Genomic DNA, 20549 nt, shown 5'->3' with positions numbered 1-20549 from the left:
CGCAGGGCCACACACAGAGAGACGAACAACCACACACTCACTCCTAGGGGCAATTTAGAGTGACCAATTAACCTATCATGCATGTCTTTGGATGGTGGGAGGAAGCCGGAGTACCCGGAGAGAACCCACGCATACACGGGGAGAACATGCAAACTCCACACAGAAAGGCCACTGACCAAACCAGCTAAGGATTGAAACAGCAAGGATCAAACCAGCGACCTTCTTGCTGTGAGGCCACAGTGCTAACCACTGCGCCACCGTGCATCTTCTATCCTCAGTTATTTTTCTAAACCAAATATAACACAATGCAGTTCCATGTCTCAGGAGGAAGGAATTTGTGTACGTTTCACCCAAATGGTTCATTTTTAAAAGGAGGAAAAGAGGTGTTTTGCTTGAGGGCAAACTGATAAAAGAGTGTACCTTTTGTTGGCTCCAGAGTGTAGCTATGATATAACTGCTTCCAACCAGACAATGTTTCTTCCTCTTTAACTGTGATGGAAGCCCCATGATTTCCTTTTGTCGTTGTAAAAATATGAAATGGGATAATTCAGTATTACATGCAGGTTTTAGGTAGGGATGACAGTCAACAGTTATGGTTCCTCTGCACTTCCTGGCTCCTTGTTGTTGTCATTTGTTGACAATCAGCTATGATGGTAATAGCTGGATGCTTCATCCATTCATCTAGTACATATTTTCTTTAATTTAAAACGGCCTGTTGTCCAAATGGTTTCAATGAAAAACTCCCCCCAATGACTCTAACTGGCATGTGAAGTTACATCTCTCCTGTAGTACAAATAAAAACCAGAGCCACAACTGAACATTCATGGATCCTATTTAAGGCAGGAATTCTGGAGACTCGGAATAGAAATTGTTGCTCTCCAAGGGCTACCAAACACTTAGTTAATGAGTGCCTAAAATGTTGGAGAGTTTAAACAAACAAATAAAAGTTGATGGTAAAGCTACTTTTTCAGGCAACAGGAATTACCAACAGTACACACTTACATACACCTATGCTGTTTGTGGAAAATAGAAACATCCTGCGTTACCAAATATTTAGACATTTGTGGTTTTTATTACAAGTAAAACAAAATTTCAAATGTATGAATGAAAATATCTTGAGCAAAGATTGATGGATATCTGTTTACCACTTTAAAAAAAGCATAACAAAACTAAAAAAAAAAAAAAAGGGGGGGGGGGGGGGGGGATTGATAAATCTACAAGAATCTGAAGAATCAGCTTCAGCAGATCTTTAAGAAAAATAAAAAAATAAAAATTTTGAATTCAGATACAAGAGAGACTAATTATATGAAGAGTTAGACGCCATAAAAACAAACATTAAAAAGAACTACATCCCCCATCACTATAACCCCAACTGCAAAAAGGAAAACTGGAATCTAACTATCTGCTGTAATGTTGCTCTTTGGCCTTTAAGATTGAAGAAAACTGGAAAAGTATGGCACTGTGTGTGCTAAAATAACTTGTTTGCAGGGAGGTCCAGCACTGTAAATAAAGATGGTCCCAAATTGCTCAATAAATTAGTTCCCCAAATATTGAAATCCCATCAGTTCCCACAAGCTGTTTTAGTTTTCATCATAAGATGCAGCAGCGCTGAACATGCTAGCTAGCAAGCATTTAAATGGTTACCAATCTTTCTTTTAAATTGAATACAACATTTTCATAATTAATTGGGAACACAGCAACCTGTTTTATTCTACATTTAAAGTCTTCCAGCTCCTGAAGAAACAAGATTGTGGCACTTGAGAACAAACCTTGCTGTTAAACAAAAACAGCAAAAGAAAAAGTCTGGACCATTGCTTCTAGAAAAAACAGACACACTGCTGTTTTCCTGCAGACACACTGAGGTCACAAGGTAACATATAACCATGCTGGGATAAATCTCTTCAGGCTTCAGTTAGAAGTGCTGTGTCTTCGGCTGAAAACATCTAAAAGAGTTGGAAAATCCATAACTTGTACCAAGTTTATGACTGAAATGTCCACACACTAGTTACATAAGAAGCATTAGTAGCATCTACAGGCTCTGACGGAGGAGGAGGCCATAACAAGGGTGTAAATGGGTGAAACATGGGGTCAGCAGCCTTGACACATTCCTCCTCCTCAGTGGGAAATAACTACAGAAGCATAAAGATGCAGAGCTCATGATCTTAGCCCTTTGCCCTGCAGGGCGTCCATCATTACGAAGTCACATCAAGGACAGCTGGTCCAGCAGAGGGAAGTGAATAGGGCAGAAAATGAGTTCTGATCCTCTTATGTCATCAACTATTTTGTTGATAGGACTTGATGATTGGATGTGTCACAGAAAAAAAAAAAAACGTTTTCTTTTTGCTCAAAGCTAAACTGTTGTGTATTTGATAAAGACGTCATTCCATAAACATCTTTCAGACAAAATAATCATTTCATAAACAGCAGACAGGAAGCTGTCAAGGCTGATGTTGAAATGTCTTTTATTTCACAAATGAAGAATGTTGAGTTTCTTTCAGCATTATATTATTTATGTCGGTTCCAGTTTACCGTCTGGATAGATGTCAATACCTTAACCTGCTTTTAAAGGGCAAAATCCCCATAGGATGATTAAGGTCAATATCTGCACTGAATCTTCCGTCATCATTAGAGCTGTGACGATATGCTTTTGTCCTGCTTCGATTTGATTCTGATTTTTTGGGTGCTGATTCGATTTAAATTGCAATTCCCACAATTCTTTCATATTGCCGACTTTTGTAGATTAAAAACAAAAAATATATTTTTTTAAAACCTTTTGTTGCTGGTCATTTTTCCTAATTTTAATTAGGAAAAAACGACACAATAGCCAGACCATCATTCTGCTGCTATAATGCCCAAGAAGAAAAGTAAAAAGATCAATATAAACAATACAAATGACAAAAATTTTACAATGGATCATTTTCATTTATTTAAAAAAGAAATTGATTTTTTTAACAAAAAAAAAAAAATCGATTTTAAAATTGTAAAGCTAAAAATCCCGTTATTCGATTTTTTGATTCAATTTTCCCACCCCTAGTCATCATTATGAGATAACTACCTAAAACTGCTTATTAAGCTTTACTAAAATGATTATCGTGACTCCAGTAGTAACATTATGTTTTTTTGTTTCGGGAGCTACCTGGTAAATTCATCAAAATACTCATCAGTGTCATACTGCTGAGGTTAGTGAGATAATTAAAAAAGTCATTTTGTAAACCTTTGCCTTCATATGGAATCCATATTATGAACTCTGTGATTCTTAGAAGGAAAGCATATAACACTTGTGACAACATGCACGCTAGTTTCTTCAAATCTGTTTAAATGTACAACATTACTAAAATGTAGAGACATAAAATCACCATGTTTGCTAATTTACTTGCAAGAAACTGAAATAAACTTACAATTCAGTAATGGATTTTTCATGGTTTTTCAACCTTGGATATTTATGACAATAGAACGGAGGGGTGGGGGTTCATTTGGTGTGGTTGAGTGTGTAACTGTAAAACTGCAGTGATGCCAAAAGTCTGTGCAGCTCCACAGACACATGCCTGGGATTCCAGAGGTGTCGCCAGGGGAGCATTTTTAAGTATGTGTGGTCTCATCTTCCCTGAAGAAGGGATGCAAAAACACACTGACACATGCACAGCAGTCATTGTGGTTGGAGAGCTGTTATTAGTGGTGGAGGTGCAGCTTGTAGGAAAGCCCCCAGGGGATTTGACATGATGATCTATAAAAATGTGGACAATGCCAGAGAGGGCTTGCCACCAACAAGCATATTTGGGGAGATAGCAACGACAGGATGGGAGACACTGCGAGCAGACACCACCTGCTGCACATTCTGGCAATAATATTATATGTATGTATATGTATAATTTTGTTTCCCATCCTTTGTCCATGGTGTGTGTAACAGCATCGTCTGCCCTTTTTATGCAGCACCAGGGCGACAGAATGGACAAACAGAAATATATGATCTTGGAAATGAGACTGCAGCAGATTTAACAAGTCATCACATAATGATGCATTCATCAACAAATTCATCACTATAATACCACAACCTAATCCCCAGGTAAACCACTCAGGACTAAAATAGCAGACGCACACACACAAAAACAAGGTCTTAAAACACACACACACACACACAAAAAAAACCAAACAGCATTTATGTCTGGTTGTTTCTTTCATTACTGGCATTTGTTGTTAGAATGTGAAAACGTTGTGTGGGAGCACATCTGCCACATTTTTGCAAGCCTAGCCTGAGTTGTGATCTAAAATCCAGCACTAACTCAGAAAAGCTTTATTTTTTATTTAACTGCTTCTACATGATGAGCAAACAGCAATGCTGAAATCACAAACAAAAACAGCCCCAACCCAAAAGATTGGTTTTCTCTGTGAACCAGAAGAAATTTCAATTTCATAACTCCATATTATTGAATAACTATTTTAATAATATTAGAATTTTTTTTTTTTTTTTACACATATCCTGCAAATGATATAGTTCCGCATGTGTTCCACATGACAGAGACACCTACCTAGATCCAGCAGCCAGAACTTACAGTTGTCAGGGTGTTCTGCCCCTGTTAAATCCATTGAGAAAAATGGGTTTAAAGACACTAATGACTCGATCCCACGGGCCATGTTGGTCAAATGTTAAGTCTCTGGAGCTCCGATTCAAAATTTCCCCTTACAGTATTTCCACACGTTTTAGAGCTGGATGATTCAAAATCCTGTGCAGATCCAAACTGCTTTGGAAAAGATTTATATCAGTTAATAAAAATAATGTTGCACCCAACAAGCTCGCTGACATTACAGCTGAAGAATCCAGCCCGAAGTAAAAGAAACAAGCCAAAAGCAGCATTAGCGAGTAGGATGTTTTCTCTCTTTTTCTTTGTATCTCCTTTCCTGCTTCCTTCCCACCTTCATGAGTGGGCTGCTGTGAGGATATTGGGCGAACCTCCACTGTGCTTCTCCTATTCCAAAGGGACGTCTGGAAATGGGCAGCACATCTACCGTATTACTCTTTGTAGAAGCACCCACTCAGTTTGTGTGGGCGGGTGCATATTTTACAGGCATTAGGATGCATACAAGTCGTGTAGTATGCTTGGAACAAAAATAGACTTGGTTATGAAATCAAACTGGAAGTGAATTGCAAAATGCTTACTAAAATGACTAAAAATGACTTGCACAGTGCAGTTAGGAACAGCTGTGCACAACTGTGCAGACCAGATACACAAAGATGTCTCTGTTTGACACACTTTCTCCTTTAAGGACAGATGCAAATAAATTAGCTTTCATTCAGTCTTCATAAATAATGTTGTCATTAACTAAGTTCTTGTGCATTTATTTCATTTGGAGTAGCTGAGAGTAGCCATTTACTTTGTCATAGAGAATTCCAAGGAGCCATACTGATTATAAAACAGGTGTCTACTACAGATGAAAGGTTGGTTATTGAAAAGGAGTTTGCAGTTGCTTTCTAAAAAGACTCATACAGTGAGTACATAAATGTGAATGACTTTTTCTTCACCACATCAGCCTTTAATCTGAAAAGAAAACCAGTTATCCAGCATGTACTTTGTAACCTACTTATTTTAGGTAAGTCAATAATTCCTACTGTGAGACGCAGCATGCAAAAAGGGCAGATTTCCTGAACTGCCACCCTGTCACATCATTGGACTAATAGACCTCCATGGTCGGTTGATGAAAAATAAAAACCAGACGAAGCAGCAAAGACATTTTTTTGTCATGCTTGCCCACTGCTTCCTCCTCCTCAGCAACAGTGTCTTTTCTGTTTTGATTAGAATAACCCCTGCAGTGAGAGGATTCTTTTCATCACTTCCTCTGGCCACACAGACAACACAAGCTGACTGGTTAGGCGCAGTCAGGGAATCAAGGAATGACAGAAACAAGACGAGAGCAATCATAGGAGTGGAGTTGAAAGAGTAAAAAAGGTAGTTGGGAAATGCTCCCTTCTCCTGAGGCTGTTTTTTAAAAATCATTCAGGTAATGCCAAAATAGTCTGTTCATGTGTGCGCAGTCCAGGCACACTACAATTTAAATACAAACACAAACCTCTCATTTTGACTACAAAGAGGTTGCCAGCAAAATATTTGTATGCTATATCTCCATAGAAACAAGCAGACCGACTCTCTTCCCCTCTTCCAGATTAAATAGGAGGAAGGCACAAGCAAAGCTTCTGTCAAGACATGACAGCAGCACATAACTCCAATCAACTGCAGTACATGTCAAACTTGCTTTGTTTGCTGTTTTAGGTTGATTTGAGGTGCTTAAAAACCAAAATGTGTTTGTCTTAACAGCACAAACAACTAAAGCATACAGTGTTGTATATCTAAAGGTTCGGCAGCGACCAACACCTACAAGACCACAGCTGGACCCCAGGAAAGAAAGGGATCTGTCTTATCTCTTACTAAAATGTTACACTGATTTAGGTGCATGATTATCGTGACACTTCCTGACAAAACTGAAAAATACTGGAGCAAATGTCTGCAAAACTCATCACCCAACAGAGCAACAACGTGATCAGTTGGCACAGTGCATTAATGCACATTCAACAGCACCCACAAACTATATCAACCCTGTAGAGCCCAGTGTGACATATAGGACACACTCATTTTCTGAAATATTTTGGTCTTTATGGTAAAAACTGCTTAAAATTCTGGTGAACACAATTTGATACTTGACTTATGCCTGCTAACACATATGAGAAAACAGAAGTCTGCATATATATCTGTCTGGTAATTTTGACATAGTACAGGGTAACACATGGAAGATGTCCCTAAAAATGTCTTAATTTTATCTTAAAATTTTGCTAAAGGGACAAATAAAGATATCATATTAAAAAAATGTGACCTTTCTTGCCATTTTTATTTCATTGGTTGGGCCTTGAAGGGTTAAGCAGCCAGACCTCTGTATGAGATGTTGTGGGAATGCTCTGTACAGTTTAATATAGAAAAGTCATTAAGTACATTCCATTCATCAAGTGCTGAAATACAATTTTGAGGTACTTTAATTTGCGTAATTAAGTACCTTAATTTTATATTCATTTTCACCTCAGGTCAAAAACTCTTGAAGCTGATTATAGCCTCTACATAAGATGTGTGTTAGATTGGTTTTGATATCTAGTAACTTATCTAGTAACTTAACAATTTTAGATGTGCAATGTATGAGAAATAATGTTTTGACGTAATTAGAAATAAAGTTATTAATTATACCTAATCCTGTGAGACCAACTGATGCTAATACAATGAATAATTCAACAAGAATATTATATTTTTCAGCTGGATGTGTTCCTTGTGATTTGTTTCATAAGTTAATGATAAAGTCTTAAACGTATGCTGCATTAAGAACAAGTAAATCCGTTGACAAGTTCTTCTTTGGGTGTAAAAGGATGAGAAAGGATGAGAATAACACACAACACTTAAGTTACACAAACAGTGCAGGGAAGAAAATAAGGAGCGTCCTTTCTTATAATTAAAGGCTTTGGGTATGAAAACACATGCAGGTTATGACATCACATCCTCCAGGAGTTCACCTTTACAAAGCCAGCTTATATTTCCATGGCGGTTGTACCAGATGGGCAAGCTGTTGCATGATTGAGCTAAAATTAGCATTTTGCTGCAACAGTGCGTGTAGTCGTTAAAGGTGTGGAAAAGTTTCGGCGGCAAATGTTTTAAAGATAATTAAAAGAGAGCAGTGTGATGCCTTCATGGTTGCATAGCAACAGTTAGAAATACATATTATGTGTTTATCTAAGCAGCTGTTTAATGAGTAGGGAAGGTTCTGCAGGTCATCAGTCATACATTTACAAACAACAAATGCATCCTCCTGGCTTTTTCTGCCATATGTTTTATATGTATATAACTGTGATAAGTTGCTGTTTAGTAAGTGTGTAAATATTTTATGTGTTCCTGATGTGTTTATAAGAAAAAAGCCAAAGGAAATATTGGGCTCCTACCTTTGTGGTTGAAGAGCCCTTCCATCTCCATGGAGGATCGGGAGTGAGCAATACAGAGCATGGAGCAGGGTACGATGCCCTCCTGGGCAGGGGATCGGTCTGTGGTCCGGACCAAACACCAGTCTGGCTTGTCATGGAGTCGCTCCAGAACCTCCACAGTCTGACCTCTGCGGACTGTCAGCTCTCCATTGCTGCCACCATTACTGGCCACGAAGTCATGGATGACCACAGTTAGCTCACAGCCACCGGAGAGCTGCAAAGCAAGCAGTAAAAATCTCACTCATTAACAGAGTTGGAGGCAGAACAAAGTCATCTTAAGGTGCTAAACAAAAGACTAAACTCTAAAAGCTACTGTTCATAGATGAAGTCTGTAGGATACAGCAGTGAGGTCCATTATACAACATATACCTGAAATTCTGACATGGTCTAGGTTTCTAAATATTATCCAATATTTTAAAGTCAAGCAGCATGACATATAAACTGATGCTAATAGTCATGATCCTGCAGTGGAATTTCCTCTGATAATACTTAAAGGAATAATAGAAAACAAAAAAACTATTTTTTCAACACATTTTGCTTTTGCTTACAATAAAATTACTCATGCAGCATTTTAAAACGAGACTTATTATGCAGTTATGGCTGCGTCTTATTTTAGCACAAAACGTCACAGTGACGATCTGACTCTTTATCGCCTGAACATTTGAGAAAAGAAGAGCAGAATGAGATGGAGGAGGAACAAGGTGAAATTAGTCATACGTCTCACTAGGAGCTTGTGTTCAACATGCAACTGAAAATGCAGCAGCTTGCTGAAAGTGCAGCACAGGCAGAGTAAAATCTTCATAGTTGGAAAGAAAAATTATCATCTATAAGCAACAAATTAAAGGCTGATAAAAACATACAGCTTCACCATCTCAAAAGCCCATAAGTTGCAACATACCCTTTGGTAGTGTGGTAAAGCCAGAGAACTGAGGAGCTGAGAAACAGGATTTGAGATCCTCTCCTCAAGTTTCTCCATTGCCTTCCACTCCCTCATTGTGAAAGATGCTCCAAACAGAAAGAAAACTATACAAAACTGTCTAATTTTCCTTTTTAAACAGATCACTTAAGCCGTCCGAAATCACAGTAAGTGGATATTTAACAGATGACCATCTATTATCTGGACAATAATTACACTCATTTTTCAAAGAGCAACGCTGTTGAACGAAATTCAATTAAATTTCATATCCTGAAGAGTTTCCAAAAGCTTGTAGGAAACTTGTCCACCAGAAAAACCAGCAACGTTCCTCCACAGTTTAAAGATTCCCTTTTGTGTCTTCCCTGTGGCAGAGCAGTTAGTCCATCCTTCTTCTAACAGTAGTTTCCAAAATGTCCAATTTCTCAAGAAACAACAACAACAACAACAAAACACAAACACGAGCAAATGGGAGGAGAGAAAAAGCACTGATTGCCCAAATTTTGCAGCAAAGAGTGACATCGATATCTGTGATGAGTTAAAGCTGTGCTCTCTTGTCTGGTTTAGAGATGAGCATCTTCTGTGGAGAGAGTGTGGGAGGCTAAAGCCACTGACACACAAGTCAGTCAATTTAGCACACCGGAACAGGACCACACACACACAAACATTCACACACACATGCATCTTAAACACAAATGCACCACTGTTGCTGCCTCTTGAATGAAATGGCTCATGTGAGTCCTCACACAGACAGAGGGACAGAGAGATGCATTGAAAAAGTGAGAATGAGATGCACATTTTAATGTGCACGTGTTACGATGTGTTTTGCATCTTTATGCATGCGAGCATCTTCTAAACTGAGGGGACAATTCTTAATTAATCAGCCTCAGCAATGGTTTGGACTTAAGTAGACAGATGCACAAGCACACACAAGCTCAGCTCACCTCCTCTCCTTTAGATTTCAATCTAATCGCACATGAAACAGCTACACAGTAGAGCTAAATTTCTTATGTTCCTAATAATGGTGCAAGCCCTTGAAGCTGAGCTGGGAATAGTCCAATTTAGGTGTGAAAATAAAAATCTTGTGTATGCATCTTCTGCTGTTTTCTAATTAAAATAGCATGAAGGGTTTGAGAGTTGTTTTTTTTTTTTTTTAAATCTGTGTTCTAGCTTTACAATTGGTCATACTGAGTGTAGGAGGATATCCTTCTGGGGTGCTATTACCAGATATAACAGTAGCCCAACATCCTTGTTGCAAAGCTAAGATTTTCTCTCTCTTACACACACACATGCACACACGCAGACACAAACTAATGCACGCACTGTATAGCTCTGTCAGATGGACCGTTTTTTCCTTCAAACACTATCGAATATTTTCACAGGAAATGACTTCAGGACAGCTGGTTGATTTCAAGCAGCCTGGAGCAACTGAAGATTGTGTGTGATGGCATTATTTGAGCCAATGACAGACCAATAACTGATTAATTGATTAAAGATAAAAAAGGATTAAACACTGCTTGATAGGTCAGTTTGTGAATCACTACAATGCTGCCTGCATATTGAGGACAAAGAATGCCTGTGTGTGTGCCGACCTTGTCACTGTCCAGAGTGTTCTGGGATGTGCGTGAAGCGATAGAGATAGTGTCCGGTTGGCTGCTGGCATCTCCCTGGCTGTCCAGCTCCTCCCCATCCCTTTAGGCAGAAGTTATCATTATTCATATTATAACCTCTGCTAAAAAAATACAATTTAAAGTGTCTTCTGCTTCTATATTATTTTGTTGTTATTGAAATATTTAGAACAGAATTTACATTAGGTACACTTTGTGCTTACCGTCTGCCTTTGTGTTTAGTTGTAGTAGCTTTAGGGATATGGATGGGCTCCTTCAGAGCTCCACGCAAGTGGACAGTTCGCTCCTGGATGACCTCTCTGATGTGTTTGATCCAGTCCTGCTTGTTCTCTATGCTTGAAGCCTACAACAAAACGCACGACTGAGTCAGACAAACCAACTTGTACGGTTTTCGTGTCATCATTTCAGACCTTTCTCTCCTTTCTCACAGTGATGCAGAACATCAGCATGAACAGCACAGAAAAATAATGATTTTCACCTGGTTTTAATGAATAACTTTTTGACTCATGACGCAGTGTACAGGGCACAGCATGAGGTCCGTTTTAGTGATTATAGTGCTGTCTGATCCCACATGACTGTTTGATCCCTCTAATCTTTCTCTTGACTCACACATCCATTTTCAGACACAATGTGACGTGATGACAACAGCGTGTTCTAAGCCACGCTCAATGCTCCACACATAGACAGGATATTTAATGTGCTTCTCTGCTCACATTTAAGTCTTATTCTATTTCACTCATAAGCTCACTAAGGTTACTGTGAGCTGAGTTATATAAGAAATAGTCTAAGATTGTGTGTGAAAATTATATAACAAAACAGAAAGCTGAACAGTACACATAAGTGATAACACATGCATTAGGATTTTGTTCTTTCTGTCCTGCTTGTTACACTTCCTAGCATCTATAGTAGCACTGCAACAGTCTCTGAGTTGTATGGTCGTTATTAGGTTAACAGGGTTAAATATTCACACCTTTGACAGCAAGAATAATAGGTATATTTGAAGTAGCTGGCAGGGCTGTTCATCACTCTACCCACTTTTCTTTGTTTGCATTTCATTCCCTGATCAAATGGAAACTTTAGGTTTTGAAGCCATATGTTAAAACCCACAAGCAAGGTTGTTACACAAAAACAAGAACCCTTACTGCAAGTACATGCATCTACACACACCATCCATAAAACATTTCTTCTGACTCATTGTGTGAGAGCTACCAAGCGGCCAGTGAGTTGGTGTTATGATCTATCGATTGCTATGCAAATATCTCTGCATGATAAGTAGCAACAAGTGACCTTCCACCCCCCTTAAGGCAGTGAACTTTCTTAACTTGCAGGATTTACTGGGGGTGAGACGCAGATATGAAGAAACTCCAGATGAAGGATCAAACAGCATTTTTAATCTCAACTCTAAATGAATCATTAATGTCCATGTTTATGGGAAAAGCTAGAAATGTGAATATGAATAGTGATACCTTTAGGACAATCTTGTTGTCTGAGGTCGGGGTCCTGCCCACCCAGAGGGCAAACTTGCAAGGATCTCCCTCCACGTGTTCTGTCACCCCAAGCTCTGAGGTCTAATGTGATGACAAACATGTCCGCAAATTTACATGACACAGATATCTGGATTAAAGGAATACAAACTAAAAAAAACCAGTAAGCTACGTACAAAGAGCTTGCTCTTGTAGAGGTATTTGCTTCGCCCATTGGAGTCTTTTACTTCCTTGCTGAAGACGAGGGACATTTCAAAGAGGAAGAGGTGTCTGTCGCGACCCTTACGAATCAAAGTCTTGGGATCCCATACCTGGAAGGACTCCTGGAGTATCAGCTCTCCTTGTGAGTCAATGTTTCCATCAAACCCTGAGGTGGTTAAGCAGGAAGAGTGAGAAAGCAAATTTATGATGTTGGCATGTTTGTACATAAGTACATTAATGGATGACAAACAAAGGCAAGCTGAACGTCGTCAATTCTGATTCACGGCTCAGTGATTAAACATTTTTCCATTGCAGGAAAAAAAAACTAAACACTGAGTCACTTTAAATGTCAGACAATAGTGAGTGATTGTGCATAAAAAAATATAAACTGAAGTCCTACAACCAAATTAAAGGTGTGTTTACGCACCATCCAGCATTGACAGGTGCATGGCATCATTGGCTTTCTTGGGGACACTGAGCATCACTTCAAGACCATCCTTGATCTCACCTTTTCCCTCCTCACAGCATGTCAACAACTCCTACAACGGAAACAAGGAAACACATAAATATGGTGACATTAAGATAAAGATGTTAACACAAAAAGGAACTCAATAAAGGGTTAAGTTTCTACTATATGATCAGAGCCAGAGAAATTCTGCTTTCTTTTAGCCACGTTTAAGGCATGCTCTACCTTGAGAAGCAGCTGGTACTTTGTGATTCTCTGGACTGGCTTGATCAAGTAAGAGGAAATGGAGTTGGCGAGACGATGCCTTTGCTGGATTTCCTGTTAATCACAAAAGGAAAGCCAAACGTGTTATGCAGGACAATGTTTTCTTTGTTTCTATTCATGTGTCATGCTGACAAAACAGCGGGAGTTAAAAATATGTTTGTTTTTAAGGAACTGAACATCATATTACATAAAACACCTCTCTGTGTAGTTTCTGGATATGTGTTCAGGCAAAACTGGGATTTGTGTGTTAAAAAAAGAGCTTTTTTAAAATATAGATTTCAACCACTTACATCAAAGTAGGGTCCAGCATGTTCCAGGATGAGCTGAGTAGAGTCTGGCTTGTTCTTACAGTAGTTCACATACATCTGAAACTTATCAGCCTTAGCAGGAAAATAAAAAAAAAAAAAAATGTTGCTCACAAAATATAAAAAAGTCAAATGATCAACACCAACACCAGAAAAAAATATGCATTACTCCTTAAGCCATCTGAATATTAAACTTAATGTGCATACTGATTTTCTGTTGTCAGAGAACATCTTTTTTGTGATATAAGTTGTTTCAAATGAGAGCGTGTTTGTGTCTGCTAAATGTCTTTTGTTAATGTGTGGCCAATCCAAGCACTCCTCATCATTGGTCGGGTCACTATAGCTTATTTGAAAACAACCATTCCTCTGTGGAGAATTCATCATCCTAAAATCCAAGAAAATGGAGAAGAAATGTCCATATATCTTGAGTTATACTTGTATGATTTGGTGACTGTTGGTGACTCTGTATATTTGATAATATATGTGTTGCGGGGTGCCTGTTTGATCAGGCTGTGAGATTAAATACTTTTCCAGTACTTTTGTTCAGGAAAACAAACTCATTTGGTTCTAATATAACACATGAAGATATATATTACAAGAGAAAACAAATCAAAAGAGAACTGGGACAGGAAAATGTAAGCACAAAAGTAGGAAAATGTAAGCACAAAAGTAGGGAAAAGCTAAAACAATCTCATGAGATTAAGTATATATCTTACCCAGGTGACAAAACAATGGCCGACATCTTCTGGAAGCTGCTCATACTTCTCCAACTCCTTTAGGAAGATACTGTTCAGAGATGGAAAGATTTACACAATCAAAATTGTGTAAAACTCATTCACCTCCTCTATCAAACATTTAACATTTAAATATATAATAATAATGATCATGATAATGATGATGATAATAATAATATTAATAATAATAACAATGGAATATTTTCTACGGTAAAGCATGCAGATTATAGCACATCATTGCACTACTTACTTGTGATGAAACTCATAGAGGTCCTGCATGTTCCCAAAGATGATGTGCTCCTTGTTGACAATACCTGGAGGAATCTCCTCCACACCGCTGGTCATTTCCCACAGGTAGGTCTGCACAAACACATACATCACATATTGAGAGGTAAACGGTAAGAAGTAACTAATCCAATGTATTTATAAAAGTGGCTATAATTTAATGATAAAGGATTAAAATTGTGTAAAACACTGAGCTGAAGAGTGATGGGGGGGAGAATCTGCTACGATACTTACATCCATACACTCTCGTAGATCTCTCACATAGGCTTTTTCTGTTTGAATCAGCTCAGCCATTATAAATCTGAAAGGAAGATGAATATAATTAAATGAGTACAACTGAGCATTGTGTTATCAGTGGTACACAGCTCTTAAGATAATAAAAACTGACCTTTCAGTCAGAAGGCGTTTCAGATCTGTACGTATTAAATTTAGTCACAAATTAGCTGATATTGCATACAAAATATTACGCTAACAGCTTAAAACAGAATATTAGTAATTTTTTTTTAGCATTTATGTTTTCGCCATATGCTCACAAGTTATCACACATGCTGTTTTTATAAAGATTACATCACAGTATTCTACCCATCTTTTCTACAGGAACCTGTTTTTATGGTATGGCAATACTGGAGGTGGGATGCATTATAACTCCCCGATGGGTTGTTAATGTATGTACTGTAATTTACAGGCTGCTCAGGGGCTCCCTGCTGTACAAATTCCACTCATAAACCTATAAACCATGAGCAACTACTCACCACAGACACTGTATTCTAGCACTAAATGCTCTTCTAAATGCTCTTTAGGTCATGTTACCGTGCACTATAATCTCCATCACTGTATGTGTACATAGCTGATTGGATCTTAAGAATGTTAATTTGTCAGAGTCTGAGCAAAACAGACTGAGGCTTGGCTGCAGCTTTAAACTTAATCATCCAACATGTATTGATGCATTTAATGGAAAAATGTACATTTTCTTTTTTGGAAACTATGATTTGAAATCTTTGGTGTGATCAGGAAAAGACTAAAATGTCTCTGTCTCTTACTCTTTCCTTCGTGCCGATTTCCTTTTTTCCTCATTGAGTTCATGGGCAGCATCTCTTAACTTGACCTCTGACCCTGGAGCACTGGCTGGGATGATATCCAGTTGTAACTCTTTGCTCTAAAAACAAAGAAGGCATTTATGTGGTGATTAACAGGCACAGTGGCCATTCACTGTTCAGTGCAGTAGTATGGGATTTGTTTGCTTTCTATTAGCAATGCTTCATTAAATGGAGTTTAAACAGAACACGCAAAGATGGAAAATGAGATTTGCCAGTCACTGATATCTATTTGACCACCTGGTTTCTACAAATGGGATAATAAAATCCAATTCAGAAGCATCTAGAAGTTAAATTAATCCATAAAAAACCATATAAGCCCCAACCCAATGAAAAGTATGTGTAATCACATATTTATCTATCCAATTAGTTGCAGATGTAAAAATGTTTGTATAAGACTTGGTATGGTTCAAAATTAACTCTATGATTATAAACATAGCATCCATATTCAGTTAATCAAACGTGCACTCACAGCCTTGTTTGAATCTGAAGAAATGCCAAGTGCCGTCTCCAAGCAGGTTCGGTATTTGTCCATGCGGAGAGAGAAGTCCCTGTATCGCTTGTCCACTGAGGACACCCATTTCTTTATTTCCAGGGCATGGGCGTGGCCCTTGTCACAAAACCCATCTGCCAGCTGGATCAACAGCTTCACCCGCTCTTTGGTTTGCTGTCAATAGAGAGACATTGAAGAGAGGGGGGCATGGAGTGAAGTGCAAAGGCCGCAGAGAGGCAGCACCGACACAGAAAAGGTAATGAGAGAAAGAAAGAGATAGGAATCATGTGTTGGTTGACGAACACAAAAGCACGCTCACTAAAACACAATAACAGTGACACAGCAAAGAGGAAAGACAACAATAAACTGCCCTAGAAATGGGCCTCACAGCAGAGCGGAGGACTGTGTGAACAGGGCATGAAGCAGAACAACTGGCAAAAAGTCCACATACATGAACTCTATCTCTTCACCTTTTTTACATTTTAAATTTCTTAAATTGATGAAAAAGCATAAATCATATAAAAAACATACCTTAGCTGTGATCTGAAAGTCTTCATGCTCTTTCAGCAGCTCCTGTGTGTGGTGAATGCTTGACCCAGTGGATGTGTGAGTGGACAGGTAAAACTCTCCAGTGTCATGGATCCACTCCAGAGCCTGACGAAACAACAGATTACAAGTTATTACATGGAGACTGTTGGATTTTCTGCTGCACCAGTTGTCAGTTTTTATTACCAATCCAAATCTGAGGACAAACAAAACTCTTTCAGTTTTTATAAATTTAAGTTGAGCCCACATATGAAATCAAACTGAGATTAACCAACTTCATCTATTCCCATTGAACATTTGTCTAACTTTATCTTCTTGTATCTGCATTTCACCTTCAGAACAATTAAACACATAATGTAATAACAACAATAAATATAACCGTTACAAAAAAGTATAATACTAGAATTACATATTTATTAAAAATATCTTATGCGTACCATTAAGAGTCAATTTATCACAATTTTCTTAATACCTTTCAATCCTCCATTATTATTATGTCTTACTTTCTGTCCACTTTAAAACTGGGCCGGGAAGTGATACTGCCCTAACTTGTTATGGCAGAACTGGTCCACTCAAACTGTGAGACCAAAAAACATTTAGACCCTCGGGATAAAACCTGGAAAGCCTTAGAATAGCCATGTTCTATAAAACCAATATGATGTCATCTGAGTTTATTGGCCAACAAAGTGATCTCTGCAGGTGTTGTGCTATCCTAGCTCCACTAGAGGGCGCCATGAGTGTTGCATTTCACAAAGCATACTCCCAAGGCTCATCTGACTTTTCTTATTTCAGCCTCCTTGTCTTTTCATTCCTCCGTCCTCCAGGTGGTCACCTGGAAATAGGTCATGAAATATCCTGAAGGATGGCTCAAGTTTAACTCCTGGGGGAGAGAAATGGTCTGTTGGAAGACCTACTGTCAGAGCATGGTGCTTCAGTACTTATTTGGCACCTGTGATGTGTGCCACTTTAGTCTAACATTTTAAAGAGAATTAAAGGTAAATTTACACACTTTCACAAACATGACTGAATTATTGGCTGAGCTGAACCTTAGCATTAGCTTTTCTGCTGACATGCCTGATGGGAGGAATTAACACACAGACAGATGAGCTGAGTGGATCCACAAAATGTATGCAAACTGGGTTATAAGATACGGGGTTACACAGAGGTTCACTGCCGTGTTTGGTGTTTTATTCCTTCCTGTAGTCAAAAATCAGTTTTTCTGCAAACTTGGAATTATCCATAAACAAACTCTTAGAGCTGAATATTTGAAGAAATACTGATATGAGACTTGTTTGACTGAAAAGTACTGAGTGCTCTTGTGACTCAGATCTCTTATTCTTCATAACATTTTTGGGAAACATTTCAAATCATGTTGTGGTTGACATGTTCATCATTGGCTGAAGCGGAAAATGACTAGGGATCATTTTTAAATGTGTTGTAATACATTTAGTAGGCCTTTTAAAAGCTAGGCATCTTTCAGACATTTTTTGCTAATATCTGCCTGGTTACATCACTTCCTGGATTTTTGAGCCTAGTCATTATCAGAAACACTGATTATATGTTTTATTTTAAGAGAAAAGACAAAAAAAAAAATACAAAGGCTGCAGCTTATTAACAAAGGAAACAACATCCAGATGAACTCCATACAAAAGCCTATCATCAGACAGGGAGGACGTTTATTTCCAACCCTTGTGCACATGATGAATACAACCCCCCGCTGTGGTAGCTACGGCCAAGTTAGTTTTTTTTTTGTTTTTTTTAACTACAGTTTGAAGAAAAAACACAAACACACAGACACAATGACACACCTGTTTGGCACTTCTTTCAAACACCACATATTGCTGGCACTGGTCCAGCCTCCGCTTCCTCATGGTCCAGAAATGGAGGACTCTGTTCTCCCTCTGCAGCAACTCATTTAAGATATCTGACATAAAAAAAACCCAAACTTGTTTATTCAACATATTTATTATTGCACATCTGCAACATCTGCTTCATCTATAGGCTAATAACTAATACACTGAGAATTATTGCAAACTCATTATTTTTGTATTGATCAGACATAGAGGTGAATAGGTAGCTCAGTTGTTTACTCACTCTTGACCTGGGTCTCCGGAGCTTTCACATGCGACAACATGCCAGGCATGTTGACACTGTTTCTGTGCAGGTACTTCAAGAAGACATCAGCGTTACGTCTGGCTAAGGTGCAAGCCTGTAATTGTCCAGAAAGGAGAAAAACGTTATTTTAAGGGTTGAGATAAATGCCTTTCTGAGCAGGATGATGCTGAAGGCTAACTCTGAAGTGTTCTCATTTCAAGTGACACATCTCACCTTTAAGAAGGCCTCTTTCTGCTCCAGATGTTTACTGATCATGGGCGTGACATGGTCTGACTCGCTGTTTGGGCCCAGTTTATCCGCACCACCGCACCAGTCTTCTTCTCTCTTGTACTCCTGCTCAAGGCTCTCCAACACACTGCACACCTGAGACACACATAGAAAGGCTCATGATTGCCTCCAGGTCTGCTCCAATTAGTACTGAACCCCCTGATTGCAGTTACTTGAGCTGAATGTGACACTCTGCCTTTAATGTATCTATTCAGCAGAAATATAATTTTTCAGGTTTGTTTGATGGTTTTTTTTTTTTTTTTTTTTGTTGAGCCATCTTCTTCAATGATGGTTTACATCTTCTGTGAGAGGAATTGGCATGTGTGGTACAATTATTGTCATACATACAGACCAAATTACCTGTTCAGAGGTTTTGTAGAATGCCACAGAAGCATTAACCAGTTTTAGTCTGTCCTCCATCTTCAGCATCAGCTGCTGCCAATGGTCCGCCACCTTTAAGTCAAACAGGACCCATTAAGTTTCTACTCTCAGCTTATAAAACCTTCATATTTTACACATAGATGAGAAAAACTAAACAAACACCTTTTCTGCACAGTCTCTGATCATATCCATGTCGTAGTGGTTGGCTTGCAGGAGGGCCTCAGCCTTCTGCTGTACCTGAAGCGCACTCTGATGAGTTTTCTGGAGAGAAAGGTGAGAAATAAATTAATGAACAGTTTCTTAAATTTTCTCCCTTCATGTTGGTCTTACACAGCAAACAAGCCAAGGTTAACTGGCTTATCACAAGGGAAGGAAAAAAAAGAGGAGAGGAAAAATGAGTGTTTTCTATAATACATTCATTCATTCATTTTCCGAACCGCTTATTCCAATTCAGGGTCGCGGGGAAGCTGGAGCCTATCCCAGCCAGCTTTGGGCGACAGGCAGGGTACACCCTGGACAGCTCGCCAGTCCATCGCAGGGCCACACACAGAGAGACGAACAACCACACTCACGCTCACTGTTTTCTATAATACTATTCCGAAAATATATTTAGCACAGGATACAACCAAAGCAGATATTTCAATAGAACTGAAGGTGTCAGGAATTCAGAGGTTGTGTGTTAATTCTAGTGTCATTGAGCATTCCTCATAATCACAGGCTTCAGCTGAGAATATGTGAAGAAGTAGGTCAGGCACGGGCCTGCATTAAAATGAACCTGTCTCAGATGGGTTCAAAGAAATGCACCCTGCACAATCAGTGCCAGAGAAGAAGGAGGAAATAAAGACGAAAGGTGAAGGGGGGAGGGGAAGTGGGGGGGCTTGTTATTCATAATTCCATTTCATGTGCGACTTGTGGTGAAAAAAGGAGGCAGAGACATATAAGAACATATTCTACAAATTGAGAGTGTTGAAGAATGACGGCCTAAAAGTATCGTAGAAGAATACTAACACATTCATCAAACTGAACCTCATGAAAGGTGAAATTCTTGTACTTGTATGGGAAAATAAATTCTGTAAAAACAAATTTACAGCCTCTGGATTCCTCTGGTCTGGTTACAAAGAGGAAAAGAAAAAGAAAAAAAAGACAAACTTGATTTATTTTTTACCTCTATTGCATGTTGAAATTGTTCATGTTCCTTCTGCAGCTGTTCGGCTTCTTGTAATGAACTGGCTGTGATCAGACCAGCGTTCAGCATGGACTCGCCATTTCGGATCCAACCCAGAACCTGCAGCACACACAGCATGTCGTTATTTTATTATTCAGTCATAGCTGGTATAATATCATTATATTTTAAGAAGGCACTGGTTC

The 20549-nt window shown here is 38.7% G+C and overlaps 1 protein-coding gene across 1 annotated transcript in view; it reads right to left on the bottom strand.

The window, feature by feature from the left end:
- The window catches only part of triob (trio Rho guanine nucleotide exchange factor b), a gene marked incomplete at its 5' end in the record, with an annotated part of 102746 nt that overhangs the window by 13936 nt on the left and 68261 nt on the right, over window positions 1–20549 (bottom strand). The window contains 20 exons of the mRNA XM_079240307.1: window positions 7967–8219; window positions 10511–10610; window positions 10750–10889; window positions 12013–12114; window positions 12207–12397; window positions 12659–12770; window positions 12923–13015; window positions 13252–13341; window positions 13983–14052; window positions 14251–14360; window positions 14520–14586; window positions 15326–15441; window positions 15852–16046; window positions 16404–16526; window positions 18227–18342; window positions 18513–18627; window positions 18747–18896; window positions 19161–19253; window positions 19344–19442; window positions 20347–20466. Of these exons, the coding sequence (XP_079096433.1) occupies window positions 7967–8219; window positions 10511–10610; window positions 10750–10889; window positions 12013–12114; window positions 12207–12397; window positions 12659–12770; window positions 12923–13015; window positions 13252–13341; window positions 13983–14052; window positions 14251–14360; window positions 14520–14586; window positions 15326–15441; window positions 15852–16046; window positions 16404–16526; window positions 18227–18342; window positions 18513–18627; window positions 18747–18896; window positions 19161–19253; window positions 19344–19442; window positions 20347–20466 (2455 nt within the window). The remainder of the gene's footprint in view (window positions 1–7966; window positions 8220–10510; window positions 10611–10749; window positions 10890–12012; window positions 12115–12206; window positions 12398–12658; window positions 12771–12922; window positions 13016–13251; window positions 13342–13982; window positions 14053–14250; window positions 14361–14519; window positions 14587–15325; window positions 15442–15851; window positions 16047–16403; window positions 16527–18226; window positions 18343–18512; window positions 18628–18746; window positions 18897–19160; window positions 19254–19343; window positions 19443–20346; window positions 20467–20549) is intronic.

The sequence above is a fragment of the Telmatherina bonti genome, assembly GCF_933228915.1.
Source record: "Telmatherina bonti genome assembly, chromosome: 5".
NCBI lineage: Eukaryota > Metazoa > Chordata > Actinopteri > Atheriniformes > Telmatherinidae > Telmatherina > Telmatherina bonti.
Note: the sequence above shows the minus strand (reverse complement) of the source record. Positions and strands in the feature narration are given on the sequence as shown.